Here is a 16970-nt window from a genome sequence, read left to right on the forward strand (position 1 = left end):
CATACTGAGTAGGTAAGCACCTGCAATATACCATCCTCTGCTAAAACACATAGAGGAAACTAATAATATCCAGTCTGCCAACATTCATTAGGCATGAGGAATACTGGCTTACTGTTCAAATAAATAGAGGACTCCAGGTGTATTATGAAAATGAAGCAGAAAGAGAATCAGATATAATGGAATTTGGATGATGTTGAAGCCAAGAAGCTGCAACTGAATGCACCAAAACCAGATCATATAAAGAATTTGGGTTTTATGTTATTAGAGACATTTTTTAGGGAAATAATCCCAAACAGAGGAAATTGAAATTATCATTTTTCAAAGATCTGAGTTTAACTTTTAAGTAAGTATTCTGGATGTACATTAGCCTTCTTCAAGTGTGTGGGTTCAGTATGTCTCAGAAAAAATCAGTGTTCATTATTCTGCTCAGATTATCTGCAAGTCTATGATTTGTAAGAGGAGTGGCCAAGAAATTATACACAAGAATTCCTGAGGGAAATATGCTTGTCCCCAAGACTAAGCTCCCAGCTACTCTTGATGATGGGTAAGTAACCCAGTAACCACTCTTTTTTAACTGAAAAGCTCTCTAATAAACTTGCAACTACAGTCTGACCCGCTCTGGAATTAGAAATGCTTCTCCATAAAACACAATTCATATTCTACACGAAATAGCCTGATAAAAGACTTAATGGGATTCTTGCACAGAGGAAGTAACTCTAAATTACAAATTTTCCATTACTCTAGTAGTGCCAAAAAGAGGAAAGTTCAGCCTTCTTGGGAGCAATGCAAAGCTGCCTAAGCCCTCTACTGAAAGCTCACTTGAAAGTTTCTAACAGATAGAAATCTGCCTTGGTTGGTGAATTACATTTCTACAAATTAAATTAACTTGCAAGTGCTGAATTTCCACTTTTCTTTTTACCAGATGGTTTTGTTATTGTAGGTCAGAAATAACCCTGTCAAGCAAATGTATTTTTTTGCCCACCTGTGAAAACAGAGGGCATAGTGATATATGAAAATAAATCCCTATAGAAACAGGGCATCACATTGGTTGCAAATTTGTGGCAAGGGCGAAGGGTAAAATTTCATAGAAAAATTTAAACAGTTCTGTCAGAAGGACATCGTGTGGTTTAAACAACAACAACTGCAACAGCTACAACAAAGATCACTTTCTTAGTTTGATTTATATCTTATTGCTATCTAAGGTTACTAAAACTGAGAAGTAAATAGTTTTTCCTCTATTATGGCACATTTTATTTGACAGCACTTTCAATTATAAAGTAAATTAATTTTCCCTGTGTTAACCGTGGCTTTTCACATGGCAATTAGGGGGAATAACCTGTTTGTAAAGACAGGAAGTTAGCATGTAAAACCACAAATACCAAAGGAATAGTATTTTTGCCTTTCAAATAATTTCCTTGACGTGTGAGGTTTTTCAGGGAAGACATGTCCAGTCACTGAACAAAAAACAAAAGAAAAGTGGTTTCCAGACTAGTGACGTGATCTTTTAATGCTTTATTCTTTCCAGCAATCCTATCAACCTCACTGGGACTACTAGTGTCATTAAATCCACTCACAGGAGTAGGAATTTGCAGTTTTAGGGCTTAAACTACTGACCAGTAGAGTTGCCAGATGTTAATGGAGCAACTATTGCATTTGACAGATGTAGTATTGTAGGATCACAGGATAATCAGGTTGGAAAGCAACTTTGGGAGGTCTCTAGTCCAACCTCCTGCCTAAGCAGGTTCAACTATGGGGTGAGACCAGGTTGCACAGGGCTTGATCCAGTCAGGTCTTGAAAACTTCCAAGGACTGAGAATGCACAGCTTCTCTGGTCAACCTGCTCCACCGCTTGACTGTCCACCCAGTGAAGAAATTTCTCCTTATAGCCAGCCTCAGTCTCCCTTGTTTTAACTTACGTCTGTTGTCTCTTGTCCTCTCACCACACACCACTGCGATGGGTCTGTCTCAGTCTTACCGACAACCTCCCTGTAGGAACTGGGGGCTGCTGTTATGTCCCCCCTGAAGCCACTTCTCCTCCAAGCTGAGCAAGCACCATTCTCTCAGCACTTGTATGTAATGCCTACCTCTCTGAATAACACATTTTGTAATTCTGCTCACAAAGGTGAATGCAAATGTTGATGCAGCGTTTCTCTGTAATTCATTGGTTTCCTTATATTTAAAATTAAATATTCCAGAGTTGTGCCTATTTCTTAGTCTGATACTGCACAAGCTCTGAACTTCAAGTACCCTATTCCTGAAAGCTGTGGTAGTAATTACCTATCTCAAAAAGAGTGTAACTATAGAAATTTTCATTTTCTTATACTAATAAGGTGCTTTTCAGATCCTGAGAGTCAAGGTGGTACTTCATTACTACACAGTATTTTGTCCTGAATATTAAATACTCATTCATTATTGTTCTGACTATTATTATTTATAAATACCTTCCAAGTGCCCAGAAAATATCTTGTTATTCTGCTGACACAAACTGAATACTTTCGAACTAAGTTCAATAGGTTTCACTTTTGACTATTTAAATAAAAATCTTCACATCCTTAAGGACTGCTTGACACCCTTATAGCATATGGAGGCCATTATAAAGGAAGCAAGAAAGTATAAAGCTACACCAGAGAAATGAAACAATCCCAATCTTCAGGACAATAATTACATACAACAATCAAGCTCATATACAATCTTTAGCTTCTGTCTAAATCCTTGGCCATATGATTAATCTAGGAAATGGCAGTCAGTGCAATTTAGGTTGCTTTCAATTAATTTGGTAATACATTAATGCCAGTTCAAGTGAAATATATCAGAGGTTGAGCGTGCCTGTAGAAACAAACAGGTAGGAAGGAGATGGGATCCGAGTACGAGCCGATGTGCTGGAAGAGAGAGCACAGCTCAGGAGCGCGGGCGCTCCTGATGCGGTTGGCCAGAGAGAGACTAGATCGTGTGAGAGGAGAAACTCCAGAGCTAGCAACAGAGATAGTATAGAGACAGCTACATTATCTGTCATGGAGCACTGCGGTTCTACAGAATGGCTGACACTCAGCTGTTCGTAAGCTCTCTATTAAATGAGCGGGTGAGAAACCCATTTTATAATCTCTGTCTGAAATGCGTGGGTGCAGAAAATTTGTGTACTAGAGTTACACGCAGAGGAAATGTGAGAGTCTGAACACATTTAGCAAACTGGTCAAACTCTGACTTCTCACTCCTTAAAAAAAATAAAGAAATCCTGAACAATTTTATTTTTTAATTCCTTCCCTAATTCCAAACAAAAACTCAGCTAAAAAGCTGCCAATCTCTTCTGTTCATAAATACGTTTCATGGCTAAGCCTGCTAAACTCTGAAATCTAAGTACTTTTTACCTTCAAGTATCTGAACAAGGACCACTGAATGCCTTTCTGCAACATGACTACCGGAAATTTATGTTGGTGTTTTGCAAAACCTATTATTAAAGTAGATAGTTTAAGACAATGTGCCATGTTTCGTTTCCCATCTAGTGATTTGTAGGCTATTTGTTCTTATCAAAGCAATCTGAAACACCCAATATCCTTGATATGCACACTGCAGTCATTTGTGGAAAGTATCACTTTCTACAGAGAAATAAACAAAGGCCAAAATCTCTTGTTCTGGGGGGAAAAAAAAAAAAATGCTGCCATTCAGCTGTCTCCTGGCTTCAACCTGTGAAAAATATGTGAAAATAATACCAGGTACTTTACAAAAGAATTGGGGTGTATTTTCATCCTCACTGGTCTCTCTGTTTCAGCTGTCACTTCTTGAGGTCTAGATACTTACATAAATAATTCATATTTTCCCAGATTTTCTGCTAAAATTCACATTCATTTAAGACCAGACTGGCACACCCTTACCATGGATGTTTCCACAGTACGCAGTCCCAGAGCACAAAGTGTGATACAGTGCAGTAGAAACTTCTGAGGAAAGGTCTAACAGTCTGGCACCAAGCATGTCACAGCATGTCACAGGCAAGATGTTTACATGAGTTTTTTGATGTTGCAAATCAAAAGTGATGACTTGTAATTCCAAACCCCCAGGAAGGCAGTGATCATGGTTTATTACATTTATGATGACTGGAAAAATTCTGTTTTGGAGGATTGCGGCTGTTGTGTCAGATAAGCACTTCTTAAGTTTAAAGGAAAAAGTGACTATGGTAACTTCAAAGTTACCAAAGGCAAGACAGAAATCTAACTGATTGGAAAAGAAACAGATTAATTGTTTTCTATAATGGTACTAGTAAGAGAATGAAATAAAGAAAGCAAACAGTTGACTGAGTATTAGGAAAAAAGTTGTGATAGTAAGATGACATTTAGAAGCAGTGGAAACCTAGAAACACGTAATGATGCTTCAAATTCATGCACAGAAAAGCTAGTAAGGCAATAATCTCAGCATCAATTACTTGCTGCGTTCCTCAACATACTTCCCAGTGAGGTTTCTTTGGTTTGGTTTGGGTTTTTTTTTAGTTTAGACTTAACCCACATTGCCCCATCTGTTAGGAGTCTGGATAGTGAGGACTTTTCATGTGCTGGGCAGTAACTGCGAAACAGGCTGGCTAGAGCCTCTGCCCTGCACGAAGGTGCCACTCTTGGGGCACCGGTGGGCTGCCTGCTGCACTTCTCTCTGATTCAGAAACGACGATTCTCCCTCCTGCAGCAAGCAGGAAGGTTTTCGTTCTCAACTGCGGCAGGAACAACAGGCAAAGAGATTGTTGGTTTCGTTATCGGCATTAAAATGTCACTAAGCTTCTCTAGTCTCTTCGGTGGCTTGAACTCTCCTCTCTGCCGATGAACAGCACAAGATCTGTGCATTAGCCAAACCTCCTGCTTGGGTGCTATTCTGTTTTCAAGAGCTATCAAGTGGTATTTTGACTCCTCATGGATTTCTGGCCATTCTGAGATTTAATTTAGGCTGAGAGGTGTTTCCCTCCTCAACTCTAATTGATGGGGCTGGGCAGTAAAATCTGGCTGTATCTCAGCTGTGTCTCAGACACAGAACTAGACAACCCTAATGTCTGCTTCACAGCAGGCTAATGAATCTTTCCTTTAAACCATTTAAAAAGTCAAGACGAAAAGGGCTACACAAGTGTGCGTGTATGTATGTGGGGGAGGAACCTACTGCAAAAAATTGTGGGAAGAGAACAGTCTGTAAAATGTACTGACATGAGATTTTTTGGTTTGCAACTGATTTGGCTGATACTAGCTACAAAATATAAATGTTCATAATCTCTCCTTCTGCAGAAATCAATGAAGGTTTCTAAGATAAAAATTAAAAATGTGGAAATAGACTTTGCAGTGTGGTTTTATAAGGTAGCACTTCTCAGGTTAATACATGTAGTATACAGTTTAAAACATTTATAAATCCTGTAGTCATTGCCTTGAGGTGACAAGAGAAATCTGAAATATGAAGACAGAGAGGAGGAGAGAGGGATTTAAGGTCTTCCAGAAGTTCCTCTCCTAGTCCCCCCTCCCCTTCCTTGTTCTGAGTCCTCCTAAAACATCCTGTAAACCACATACAATTTAGAGAGCACACTTAGGACAAGTCTAATTCCATCTATTTAAACACTAAAGTGATGCAGTAAACTGTGGAGCCTTGTTTCCCAGGCTTCTCTTTTTGGAGAAGAGTTATCTTCCCCCATGTTTAAAAAGAACTAAGGTAACGTGGGCACTGCTGCAATCTAAGTAGTCATGGCTACAAATATTTATACTAAAGCCTTTTAAAAGAGTAAAAAAAAGACAGATGAATTTTAAATAAGCTGTGCAGACGTACAAAAAGATTATGATAGCTGGATACTATTTGAGGAATTCTTAGGAGCTTCCTAATGCATTTTTTGACTTAGAGTAAGTAGAGCTGAAAAGGAAATGGTGTGAGGTTTTTTCCCCAGCTATTTATGATAGCACAATTTTCTTCTTGAAAAGAAGTACTTGAAATCCACAGGAACCTTCTTGTAATAAGTTAAAGCTATTCGTGAAAAATGGTCACAGCCCCATGATCAATAGATAGCAAACTCACACTAAAAACGGAAGGTCAATAAATTTCTACAGTGCAGTAACTTTTGATCATTAAAAAAATGTTATTTTGGACATGTAATAGTAAGGAATACTGTCAACTGAAACAGATACTATTTCAAAAGAAATCTGGACTTTTTATGGGGACACCACACCCCATACATACAGACAACCCAAGTCTACATATGGGACACTAATACCAGAGCCTACTTTTTTGATAGTGTTATCTAGAAGGTAGCCATGACACACGTAACAATTTTTAATTATAGGTAGGAAAAAATACAACATATAAGAATTCTATATAAGATGGAATTAGCAATCAGGTACTGGGGAGTTTTTAGTGGGACGGAGGTAGAAAAGGAACAAGCTGCTTAAGGAAATAAACACAATGTGCAAAAATGAAGCAAAATAAAAAAAAAAAATCTGGGACACTCAGCCTGATTTTCATAGAGTGAAGCAGTGGTTCATCTTTGCCAAAACACGATAATGCTATCAAAAGTTGCTGGTAGTCTTAAACAAAAGTGTTACTGCAGCTATGGTGGTCTAAGGATATTAGCAAACATATTTTGAGGTTAAATCTTTAGTTAGGTTACATACATCCTTCCAGGAAAAAAATCTGGCAAGATCTGAGCACCCAAGAACTCTGAAGGAAGATGTACAGAAAAGGCCATCAGACCTTGCTGGTGGAAGACTGACTGGATGATGGCAGAACTCTCAGGTGACTTCTTCCTCTGTACTGAGACCCAAGTATCAGTGTACTATCTTAACTGTGTCAAAAGAGAGAGTTGCTGTTTAATTTGAGGAGATGCAAGTCCTAAGTGGGCTCTCATTATGCCACTGAAAGATGCGAAGAGAACAGAATCCCCTTCCATGCTGTGTTTAGAGAGCATAGGACATTTATGAGAACAAGGCAGCCAACCTGATGTCCATCCAGACAGCTTTGTTTATTTTGTTTCTCAATCCTCTCATCCTATTCCATATTTAAATGGAGAAAAAAAAAATTCACCCCAAACTTTGGGAATTAATGTGTGGTCATAGCAACAAGAGGAGCATGCAGCTACCTCCTGCAGAAAACAACGTGAGCATACTTGATATTTAGCAGTTTAACCTGAAGAAGCAAGTTTTGCTCGTGCACTGGAAGATGCTGATACTAAGCCTACTATGTGATACAGTTCACATATAAAGACTGCAAGTTACTTTATTACCAGTTCTTGAGTGTTATTCAGCACATAACAACAAAATATTTTGGTGTCCAAACAAAACATAATTTGTAGTAACAAATGGTACTCAAAACAGCTTATCAAAATAATGTTGAACATACTGTTAATGTAAGTCAGCATTTATTGGGTCAAGAACCAATTCAGAGATGACTGATTTTAATGATGCATGTAAGCTAACAAAAATAAGAGAGTGCACTATAATTGCTGTATAGTTCTTATAAAAACTACTTACAGGCTATAAACAACACGAAAATAAAGCATGTATTATCTTTTTATGGATGTTTAGCGTAATTTAATAAAGTCTACATTTATTTCAGAGTGAACATATAGTGGAAGTACTGTTTAATGAACAACCAATTGAATTATTGTTCCTTGCACTCAATTTTATATATAAAACCAAAAATCTGCAAACTCCACAACTTGTAGAAAAATTCTACTTTGTCTATTTCCAAAGGCAGAATTATTGAAATGTTATCTTTAGAACAGCAGTCAAAAAATAAAGTCTGCAACAGCGAAGCCTTATACAAGAACAGTTGATTTTTCCCTAGCCACCGGACTTACAAAATTGCTTGCACTAGAAAGCAGTCTTCAGATTTTCTTTTTAATGGAGTGCTGAAGTATGCTACACAAATATACTTTCTTCCATCCTCTGCAGTGAGTGACTAAAGGTAGAATTTTTAAAAACTTCACAGTAAATAAAACCCTTACAGCAGGAGAAAGCCTCTAGCTTCAACTTATTTTTGTAGTAATGTTTCTCCAAATTACCTGGAATCCTGTTCAATTTGCTCAGGAACATCTGTTTCAAGTCCTTGTTTCAAAGTACTAAATTGCAAGAAAAGTTCTCTAAAGTTTTTAAGTGTTAGTCCCCTGTAAGCAATTGCTCTCACTGTTGTGAGACGCCATGTAAAAGTATAAAACTCCATTAAAAAACTTAAAAACCACAGAAGCAGTTATTTATTAAAATGTGTTACATGGATTTGAAGTGACTATAAATCACCTCTTTTTTTAAAATTTTGCTGAAATATTTACTGATTCCTTCTTTTACCCGTACTTTTAGAAATGCTTCAGGAATCTTAGCGTTCATCACTTCCATCAGTAGAACAAGCACCTTCAGGGCACTAATCTCTTCTTCAGATAGTTTTCTCAGTTCCTTCTGATTAACTTTTAAGATTTATATTCCTTCACCAGAAATAGGTGGCAAACTCCTCAGATCCTTGATAGAAATCTGAAGTGCTGTCACAGTTTACAGTACTCATTAAGGGGGAAAGGGCTGTCTCTTTAAGCTACACAAATCACCAAGAGATGGTTTCCCTCATTCATCCTGCCAAAAGTTTATTAAGTAAAATAATCCTGAAGTTCACAGGACAATCTCTATTCTTCCTTCCTCTTTCATGGGGACTGAAGACAAAATACAGCTTAAAATTAGTTCTTTCATAAGGAGAAATACTGACTTAAAGAGAGACCATGTAGAGAAATGTAGATTTAAAACCAAATCCTAGTTTTAACATTCAAGTAGTTAAATTCACTCATGATACTGAGGCATTCACTGCAACACATAATAACCACCATACATCTCAATAGCATTTTTGTAATCCCATAAAAAACTGAATTTTGCCTTTATTTTAATGTAGGTAGCTCAGATGCCTAGAAAGCAATTACATTTACAGCCAACTTATAATGTGTACCAGTGGCCTGACACAGTGGAAACATTTATATGGTATCTGGCAGATAAAAGAGCAAATCCTATTCCCTTTCATTCAGGGTGGTATTCTCAGCCCTACCCAGAAACCTTATCAAATAGATGTCTTTTACTGCGTGCCTGGAAGCTACTTTGTACAAAGAGGGGGTGGAAGGAGGAAGAAATTCCAGACCTGAAGCATGTGCCACCTTTTCAGATTAAAATTCCTTGTCCATTGACTAGTACAGCAAAATCACAGCCAGAAGTCACTTATCAAAAGTTCTGCTCTCTATCCACCTTGCAGACGAGCTCTGTTAACCCTAAAATTTATGACATCATAAGCTAAAAAAACCCTTGATATCAAAGATCACCACTGTAAAATATGAATTGGCCAGAGTAATTTCCACAGGAATTCTTCTTTTTTCCTGCCAAACTGATAACACTGAGTGTGTTTTGTCTTTGAATAGCAAAATTTACATTTTACAGTTCAGTCACTGCTGCTGCATGTTTAGGTGCATACTAGGCAGGGCACTGTAACAAGTATTGTGGGCTCCTCCAGAGCCACTGCTTGAGGGAGAAGAGTTAAGAAGAGCTCAAAGTTTGAGGATTGTTGTTCACTACCAACCTGCTGGTGACCAAGTCGCAGTGTTGATATGATTCTTGTGAAGTCCTCAAGTCAACTGACCCACTTGACCCGTCTCTCTCTCAATTCCTGCTGAGTAGCAACTACACTGTCATTGCTGTAATAGTTCTTGGCCAGCTGCCTAGTAGGACTTCCACTGGAGCCATAATTTCCACTTGTATCAGAGAGTAAAGCTCGTTTCAGCATAAATTATAAACTTATTATAAAATCAGATGTTAAAAAAGCCTAAGTACTGCAAATGGGAATGAAGCAAATGGAAGCAGGGGAAAATATGTAAAACCTTTGGTTGTTAGATTTACTTAAAAGCATTTTTATGATCAAATAACAAATTGGCAGTTTTTGAAGAAGCCCTACTTCTATTTCCATTAATGGTAAAACTAATTCTCTTTTAGGACTGAAGTTCTGAGGTGTGCATTTTTAGTAATTTTGTGTGTCTTACAAACATGGGCTTCAATTAAATTGTATATAATATTATAATTTCTACAGTCCTGCTTCAAGGCATAAAACTAAGCAAATCACATAATAGAAATCTCTGCCAAAACACAAAAAGCATCTTGCATATATATTCAATCTAGAGCAGGAGAAAAATCCACTGGTTCCAGAGATACACTTTTGGCCACTATTTCCCTTTGCTGGAGCACATCAGATCCTCGGTAAAATATAAAGTATTGGTAAAATATAATGTATTGTACTCTGGGCTGCTTCCTAGCAGTTCGTATGGACTGAGGTATTGATTTAATAATTAATCATCTCCTGAATGAAACGCTTCCACATGTATTCAGCAATGTCTCTGGATGCCTTACATATGCACTACACATTGCTGCAAAATGAAAATAGTGGACCCGAGATACTCTAATTTTAGGAAAATGCAAACAACAGCAGAATTACATTTTCTTAACTATTTAATCTTCCAAGGACAAAACAAGATAACCTGACAAACAGTTCCAAGGATAGAAATGCTTTTAAGCTGCAATAGTAAAAGACTAAGTGAAAGGTTCAAACTTCTATGTCAATACAGAACTCCAAATTTGTTTAGGAATATGACCGAAATTGCAATAAAAATACAGCGTCTGTACTTCACGTAGGAAACGCTTATACTCCCCAAAGTTAGGAGTCTGTATACAGGACAATAGTGATTTCAATAATCAGAATCTGTGATGCTGGTGCCATGAGCAGGAAGAACATTGAAATGGAATTGACATTCCCTTCCCTTTTTATATTTTCTGCTGTTAGCATCCTAGTAGAGCATAGTTGAACTGAGTTGACAGTTCCTAGTCCACAGATACAGAGAGGGTCCCTTCCCCTGGCTCGGAGGCAGGGCTGTGCGGCTTTCCTGAGACAGGGAGTACTGCAGGGCACGCACTATGGACTCCAGCGTCTGGTAGATCTAGTAGTGCCAGAGCTGACCTGGAGGTAACAATACCGCCAGACCCAGGCCAGCAATCTGCCAGGCCAGCTATCCCCCGCGCTTCCTCGACGCATCCCTGACACCGAGGTAACTCAACTACCCCCGCGTTGCGCGCTCCACCTTATCATACCCCAGATAACCCTGTACAGCGCGCAACATACACAGGCCAACCGCAGTGCTCGAGGCCTGGAAAATGACGAGTACAGAAGAGGTCATGTCCTCTTCCCAGCAGCGCTACCAGCCCTGAGGCCCGAGCAGTGCCCCGAAGAGCACCGCCCACGGCCCTTTCGGCTGTGCGCCGCGCTTCATCCGGGGCAGCGGTTCCACCATACAGGCGCTTGGCAGATGACGGCTGCCCCTTTCCTGACAGCGACACGCATCTCCTGGGCTTACCAGTAAACAGCTCTCAGATTCGTTCTTGGAGAGTAGTCTGGCATGAAAACACCACAGCCTATCACTGAGAGACCGAGGGGGGGAAAAACCCAGGACAAACGCCCACCAAAAAATACCCAGACAAACCCAAAACCCAAGCCAAAAAACCTCTTTTGCCTTTGCTGAATGTAACAAGTTTACACAGTGGCAGGTGTCACTTCTGAGACCACGATTTGCAACACAGCCTGATGTTTACAAAGATATAATAGAAATAACTCTATTTGGCACAGCAAATATTATTAATTAATAATATTTATTAATCCCTACAGTCAACACAGTACATGACAATTAACAAAAGCGCAGAAGAGACCTGTCATTTCCCTTCCTTAAATTACCTAGAAAAAATACTACTCATATGAAAAAAAAAAAATTCCCCCCACAGAGCTGTGTGCCCACAAGCTCAATGTCAGATGTCAGATCTATGTCATGTTAGCACTGAGACACGAAGAAGATCAAATCTACCCCTCTAGATTGAGCATAGTCAAAAAGCTGACCATTTAGGAAAAAAAAAAAGTGCTCTAAACAAGAAAGAAGAGGAGGGGAGAGGAGAGAAGGACAAGGAGGAAAGAGAAGGAAAAATGTGAAAAAAATCTGAATGGAAAATGCATGTTTTCTAGAGGAGTCTTTTTTTTTTTTCTCCATAAAACCAGCTCTCCTGGATACTCTAATAAATGGATTTTGATCATAATTTACTACATTACCAACTACAAATTGGCCTTTACACATTACAATTTCTCCCATCAATCCCTTCTACAAAGACATTAGTAAGGTAAATGGCTCAGGAGGTAATCCATTCACACCGGGAAACAAATTATCCCATAACAATATCCACAGAGCAATGCTGTTACAATGTAAATATCTACTGTGTAATACAAGTACTTAAAAACAAAAATGAATCTTGCTGAATCAAGACTTAGGTTATGACCATGTTCCTTAAAAGTACCATTTTATTATCAAAATTCAAAAGATCTCACTCAGTATCTCTAACATTTACATACTTACATCATTTTATATCTAAGTAGCAGCATTAATCTAAATGGGATTACAAGAATGTGTTTACTTATTATTTTGAATACGGCTAGGAAGGATTAAGGCTACCGATAGATCATTTCCAGAAATATAACTGCTCAACCAGCCATAAAGCAAATTTTCTTAATACTAACATTTTACAAGATTAACAGTCGATACAAGACATGATCTTCAGAACAGATCACCATTTAAAAAATAATTCAGTCTTTTTCTGTTGAATAAACTGTGCTTACTGCTCACGTGCTAATCATTTATTCTAAACACTGAGCATAAGAGCTGGTTATTTTGCAAACATAAGGTATCAGTTTTGACGTATAAGCATTATGATGACTAACAAAACGGAACATCTCAAAATTCTTGGTTTTAGGAGAGCTTCAGCAAAAGAATTCCTATTTTCCTAACAGCTACAGACGTTAGGGACACCAAATGTTTATAGTGGAAAAAGGAGAGCACGTTAAGGACAAGACCTTTCCTGTTACAGTAAATGTGTCAAAATAGAGGCCTGTTACCAAATAAAATACTTTTAAGCCTATACTTCCCCAGAACTCCATAATGATTCATTCCCACTGAAGAAAGAAAAAGACAGAAGGACCATCAGTGCTTAGAAAAAAGCATCAGGATGACATCATTGCCTGTCTGCTAGCCAGGAAAGGAAGAGAGGGATTATCTGAATAGTGAACATCTGGATTGTGTATATAAAGGCAATGAAGGATTTTTATACATATTAGTTTACTGAGTTCCACTGAATTTTTATCTGACAAAGAAACAGTAGTGCTACGATACGTTTTTGTAATGAAAAAGCATCAGGAATTCCAGTGGTCTGGGTTAGTGTATTAAAAGATACACAAATAGATTTATCATTCACTGCTTCTTTACTATAGTTAATTGAAAAAATTTGGCAGACACTTGAACTTATAACTCTTTCTTTTCAAGTTTAAACAATGTAGTTTGGTAACACTGTTTTTCTTTTTTCTGCTAGGGTTTCAGATACAAAGATTGTAAGTGACATGACTGTGATCACACTAAGTTCAAAACATAACTCAGTTCCCCATCCCAGTATTGCAAAGACTGCTTACAAAAAATCTTACATATGAAGTGCTTCAATTTCTTAAGAATACAACTCAGTCCAAATTTATATTTTTGCTTTCTTTTTTTTACAACACAGCATGGAGTTCCTGTAGATCTGTGCAACTCTACTAATTGTGTATAGACCCAACTAGTTTGTGTATAGCAGCTCTACAAAGCTGCCATGCAAAAAAAAAATCAACTTTATTCTAGGTTAAAGTACTATGTAAAGAAACATTCCTACCTTGAACTGTTAGAGTTGCTGATGCTTCAGCTTTTCCAACCATATTTTCTGCAACACACGTATATGAGCCCATGTCTCCTGCTGTAACTTTCCGGATTTTCAAGGTATGATCATCACGGATTTCATATCTTTAAATATACATAGTAATAAACAATGAATAGGAATAATAGAACTTCATACAATTTATGTAAAGGGTAAAAATATGGTAGGTTTTCTTTCAAATATTTTTATTTCCTACATTTCCCTTTGAAATAAATATATGTACAACTCCTTATAAATCGATAATGTAAAAATTAATATTTAAAAGATTATATCTAAATATGTGAAAAGCTTATTTTGATTTCATTTGCAATGTGAGTCAGTTTTACTGATGTCAGTAGAATTTCACTGGCTTAATATAATCATAAAGCTCTAACACAGAATGTTTTAATTTGTTAGAGCTCTTTTAACAAGTAAATGTAATAATAGTTATTAGTCTCCATATAATTTTTCCATCTGAATGAAGGAATATTTTTTATGTGGTTGAAAAGAACATATTTTTTCCAAGAAGATCAGAACTGCTAGAAAGTCAAGATAAATCAAAATTCATTCAATAATTTTTTTTAAAGAACAATGTGGCCTGTTACCATTTCCTCTCCTTTCATCACCGTTTTTCTCTTCTTTGCATAATACAGTCAATGTGTTTCTCTTTATGGAAAGTATATTTTTCTCTTAAAAACACTTTTTTGATTAACGCTGTAGTCTCGATTAACAGGAAGCTGAATTTGGATGACCGAAGCCAACTGTACAGGGTTTCTTCTTTGAATCTGCTCCCCTAGTAGGATTTTAACTGATGATTGGGAAGTCCAAGTAAATAAATAAATAACCAATCTAGCTATCATAGAATGTATTTCGTTTTAATAAAGTTTTATTTTTTGGCCTGAATTAGAGCAATGACGGGGAAAAAAAAAGTTAATTGTAAACTTAGTAACAAAAACATGTATAACAAGAACAAGGCAGCTTTCTATATTACCAGACTACATTTTACATCAATTGCAATTCCAATATATACTACTTGATGTTGTCATCTAATTTACTATTTATTATACATTCTGCAAAACTTGTAGTAATTGCAAAAGACTCTTCAGGTGAAGAATTAATCTGTATCAGATATTACTGACTGAACTTGGTTATTTTTTGTTTTATTTGTCATGTGTTGTCACAACAAAAACTTGAGAACAAGCTGTTCTTAAGTTTCAATATAAATTATAACTTCAAATAGGGCTTAATGGTAATTAGAAATGTTTTGTTAGTTCAGCCAGGCTTTATTCATTCAAGAAAAAGAAATGCTAGCTGTCAAATGTTGAACGGTTACATCATATACCAAGCTAGATGTCATAAAAAGGGTAACTGTATGTACCGCACCTTGCTTTCGGTAATTCCCCATCATCTTTCCTCCATCTTACTGTAGGGACTGGGTCACCTCTGGCCTCACACTTAAACTCCGCGCTATCATCCACAGTTACAGCCAAATTACTTGGTCTCTTCACAAAAGACGGTCTCTCTAAAAGGAAAGGAAAGGAAAGGAAAGGAAAGGAAAGGAAAAAAGGGATTAGTCCAGGAGTTCTGTGTCCGAATTGCAATCTTCCCTGAACTGTGGCTGTTAGAGCCAGGGGAGCAGGGTGACGAAACCGATGGAGGTGCCTCCGCTGCCGCTCCTCTCACTCCCAGCCCCAGGCAGCAGATCCATATCCCTGCACTGTGAACTTCAGCACGGGAGGCAGACGCTCTCAGCAGTGGCTCAGGATCCAAGCACAGACTTATGTATCATCGTCACAGCTAATGCAGCTAAAGGAAAACACAAACTACGCAGAAAATCTAAATACACATCAAACCTCTACAGGCCTGCTACAAGGACCCAGACAAATGACAACTCATCTGCTGCACTGGTTAAAAAGACAGAAGGTACAAATCAAGCATTGTGTCACTGGAGATTTTGACTCAAAGGTGTCTCTAAATTCAAAGGCTAAGTAAGGTCCAGCACAGTATCTCTACGAGGTTGCTTGCAGGTGTCAGAAGCAGCTAGTGTTCGATGCAATCATTTCCAATGCTACATTAGAAAGACAACATTTTCTTTTCTTTCACTAGCACACATAAAACAAAACAAGCCCAAAAACCCCACAATGTCCTCTGTATCATTTTTGCCCTCAAAAATTGCTGTTACCTCTGAATTACACTGTAGGACATGGATGACCTGGCTCACCAGAGTCAGATCAAGTGCTGCACCTCAGGCTTTCTGAAACAAGGCGGGACCTCAGTACAGGCTGTGCTATCCTGGCAACCCAGTTACTAGCTGGAAATTTCAGGAAAGGGACCGGCACACTTTCCTACTTGCAACAGGGTTCAAAGCTTTATGCTGCTGGGCTAGTCATAGTGTTGTAGTTCCACACCAGGCTGAAGTGCAGTGAGGTTTGCACACACACAAGGAAGAAAAGTGTTTTTAACGGTTTCTGGGATACTCCTGGAAGGATTATCCATCTAGAATGACAGCACCAAATGACAACAGGGAAGGTTTAACAGGAGAGTGCTTTAACAGGAGAGAGCAGCTTCCTTTGCCTAAGGCAGACGACCTTTTTACCTATAAGCCTGTGAAAGCTCTGAGGGAGTTGAGAAGGCAGCTGAATGTTTTGGCTTTTATTAAAGATATAAATATCATCTCCCTGGAACTGGAAGAGTTTGAAGCCATTGGCATAATCAGGAAGTGTGAATATCCAAAAATACACCACAAATTTCTCGTAGGAGTAGAGAAGCACCAGACAGAAGCATAAAGAAGACAATGCCATATTCTTAGTGTCTCACATTTGTGTTTGAAAAAGGTGGCTCTGAATATTACTTTGACTTTGCAGATAAAGATGTTGAGATTCAGTATTATAAAATGTTAGTGAATGGTTCAAAAAGGACTGAAGTGGAAAAGTGAACTGAACAAAACCCTGTAAAAGAGCTTCTTTTATTCTGGAGGATGTCCAGACCAACTGGACACTTGGGTTTTAGAAAACTTACCTTTGCTTGCAATGCCAGGCAAATAATGATAGATGAAATAGCAAGTTAATCTTTAAGCCTGGCTTCACATACAAGAAGTGAGAAATAGAGACCTACAGACATGAATCTAGCTGTGAATTAAAAAAACACAAATATAAAAATTATCCCCTGCTGCGGCCCCCTTCTTGTCGGTGCCGTAAAAATGCAAGCTGA

At 37.9% G+C, this 16970-nt stretch overlaps 1 protein-coding gene across 1 annotated transcript in view; it reads right to left on the minus strand.

Moving 5' to 3' along the window:
• ROBO1 (roundabout, axon guidance receptor, homolog 1 (Drosophila)) overlaps positions 1 to 16970 on the minus strand; it is a gene marked incomplete at both ends in the record, with an annotated part of 99831 nt that overhangs the window by 54164 nt on the left and 28697 nt on the right. Inside the window, 2 exons of the mRNA XM_010286794.1 lie at positions 13740 to 13867; positions 15144 to 15282. Coding sequence (XP_010285096.1) covers positions 13740 to 13867; positions 15144 to 15282 — 267 coding nt within the window. The remainder of the gene's footprint in view (positions 1 to 13739; positions 13868 to 15143; positions 15283 to 16970) is intronic.

Source organism: Phaethon lepturus, unplaced genomic scaffold (assembly GCF_000687285.1).
Source record: "Phaethon lepturus isolate BGI_N335 unplaced genomic scaffold, ASM68728v1 scaffold12075, whole genome shotgun sequence".
NCBI classification, from domain to species: Eukaryota; Metazoa; Chordata; class Aves; order Phaethontiformes; family Phaethontidae; genus Phaethon; species Phaethon lepturus.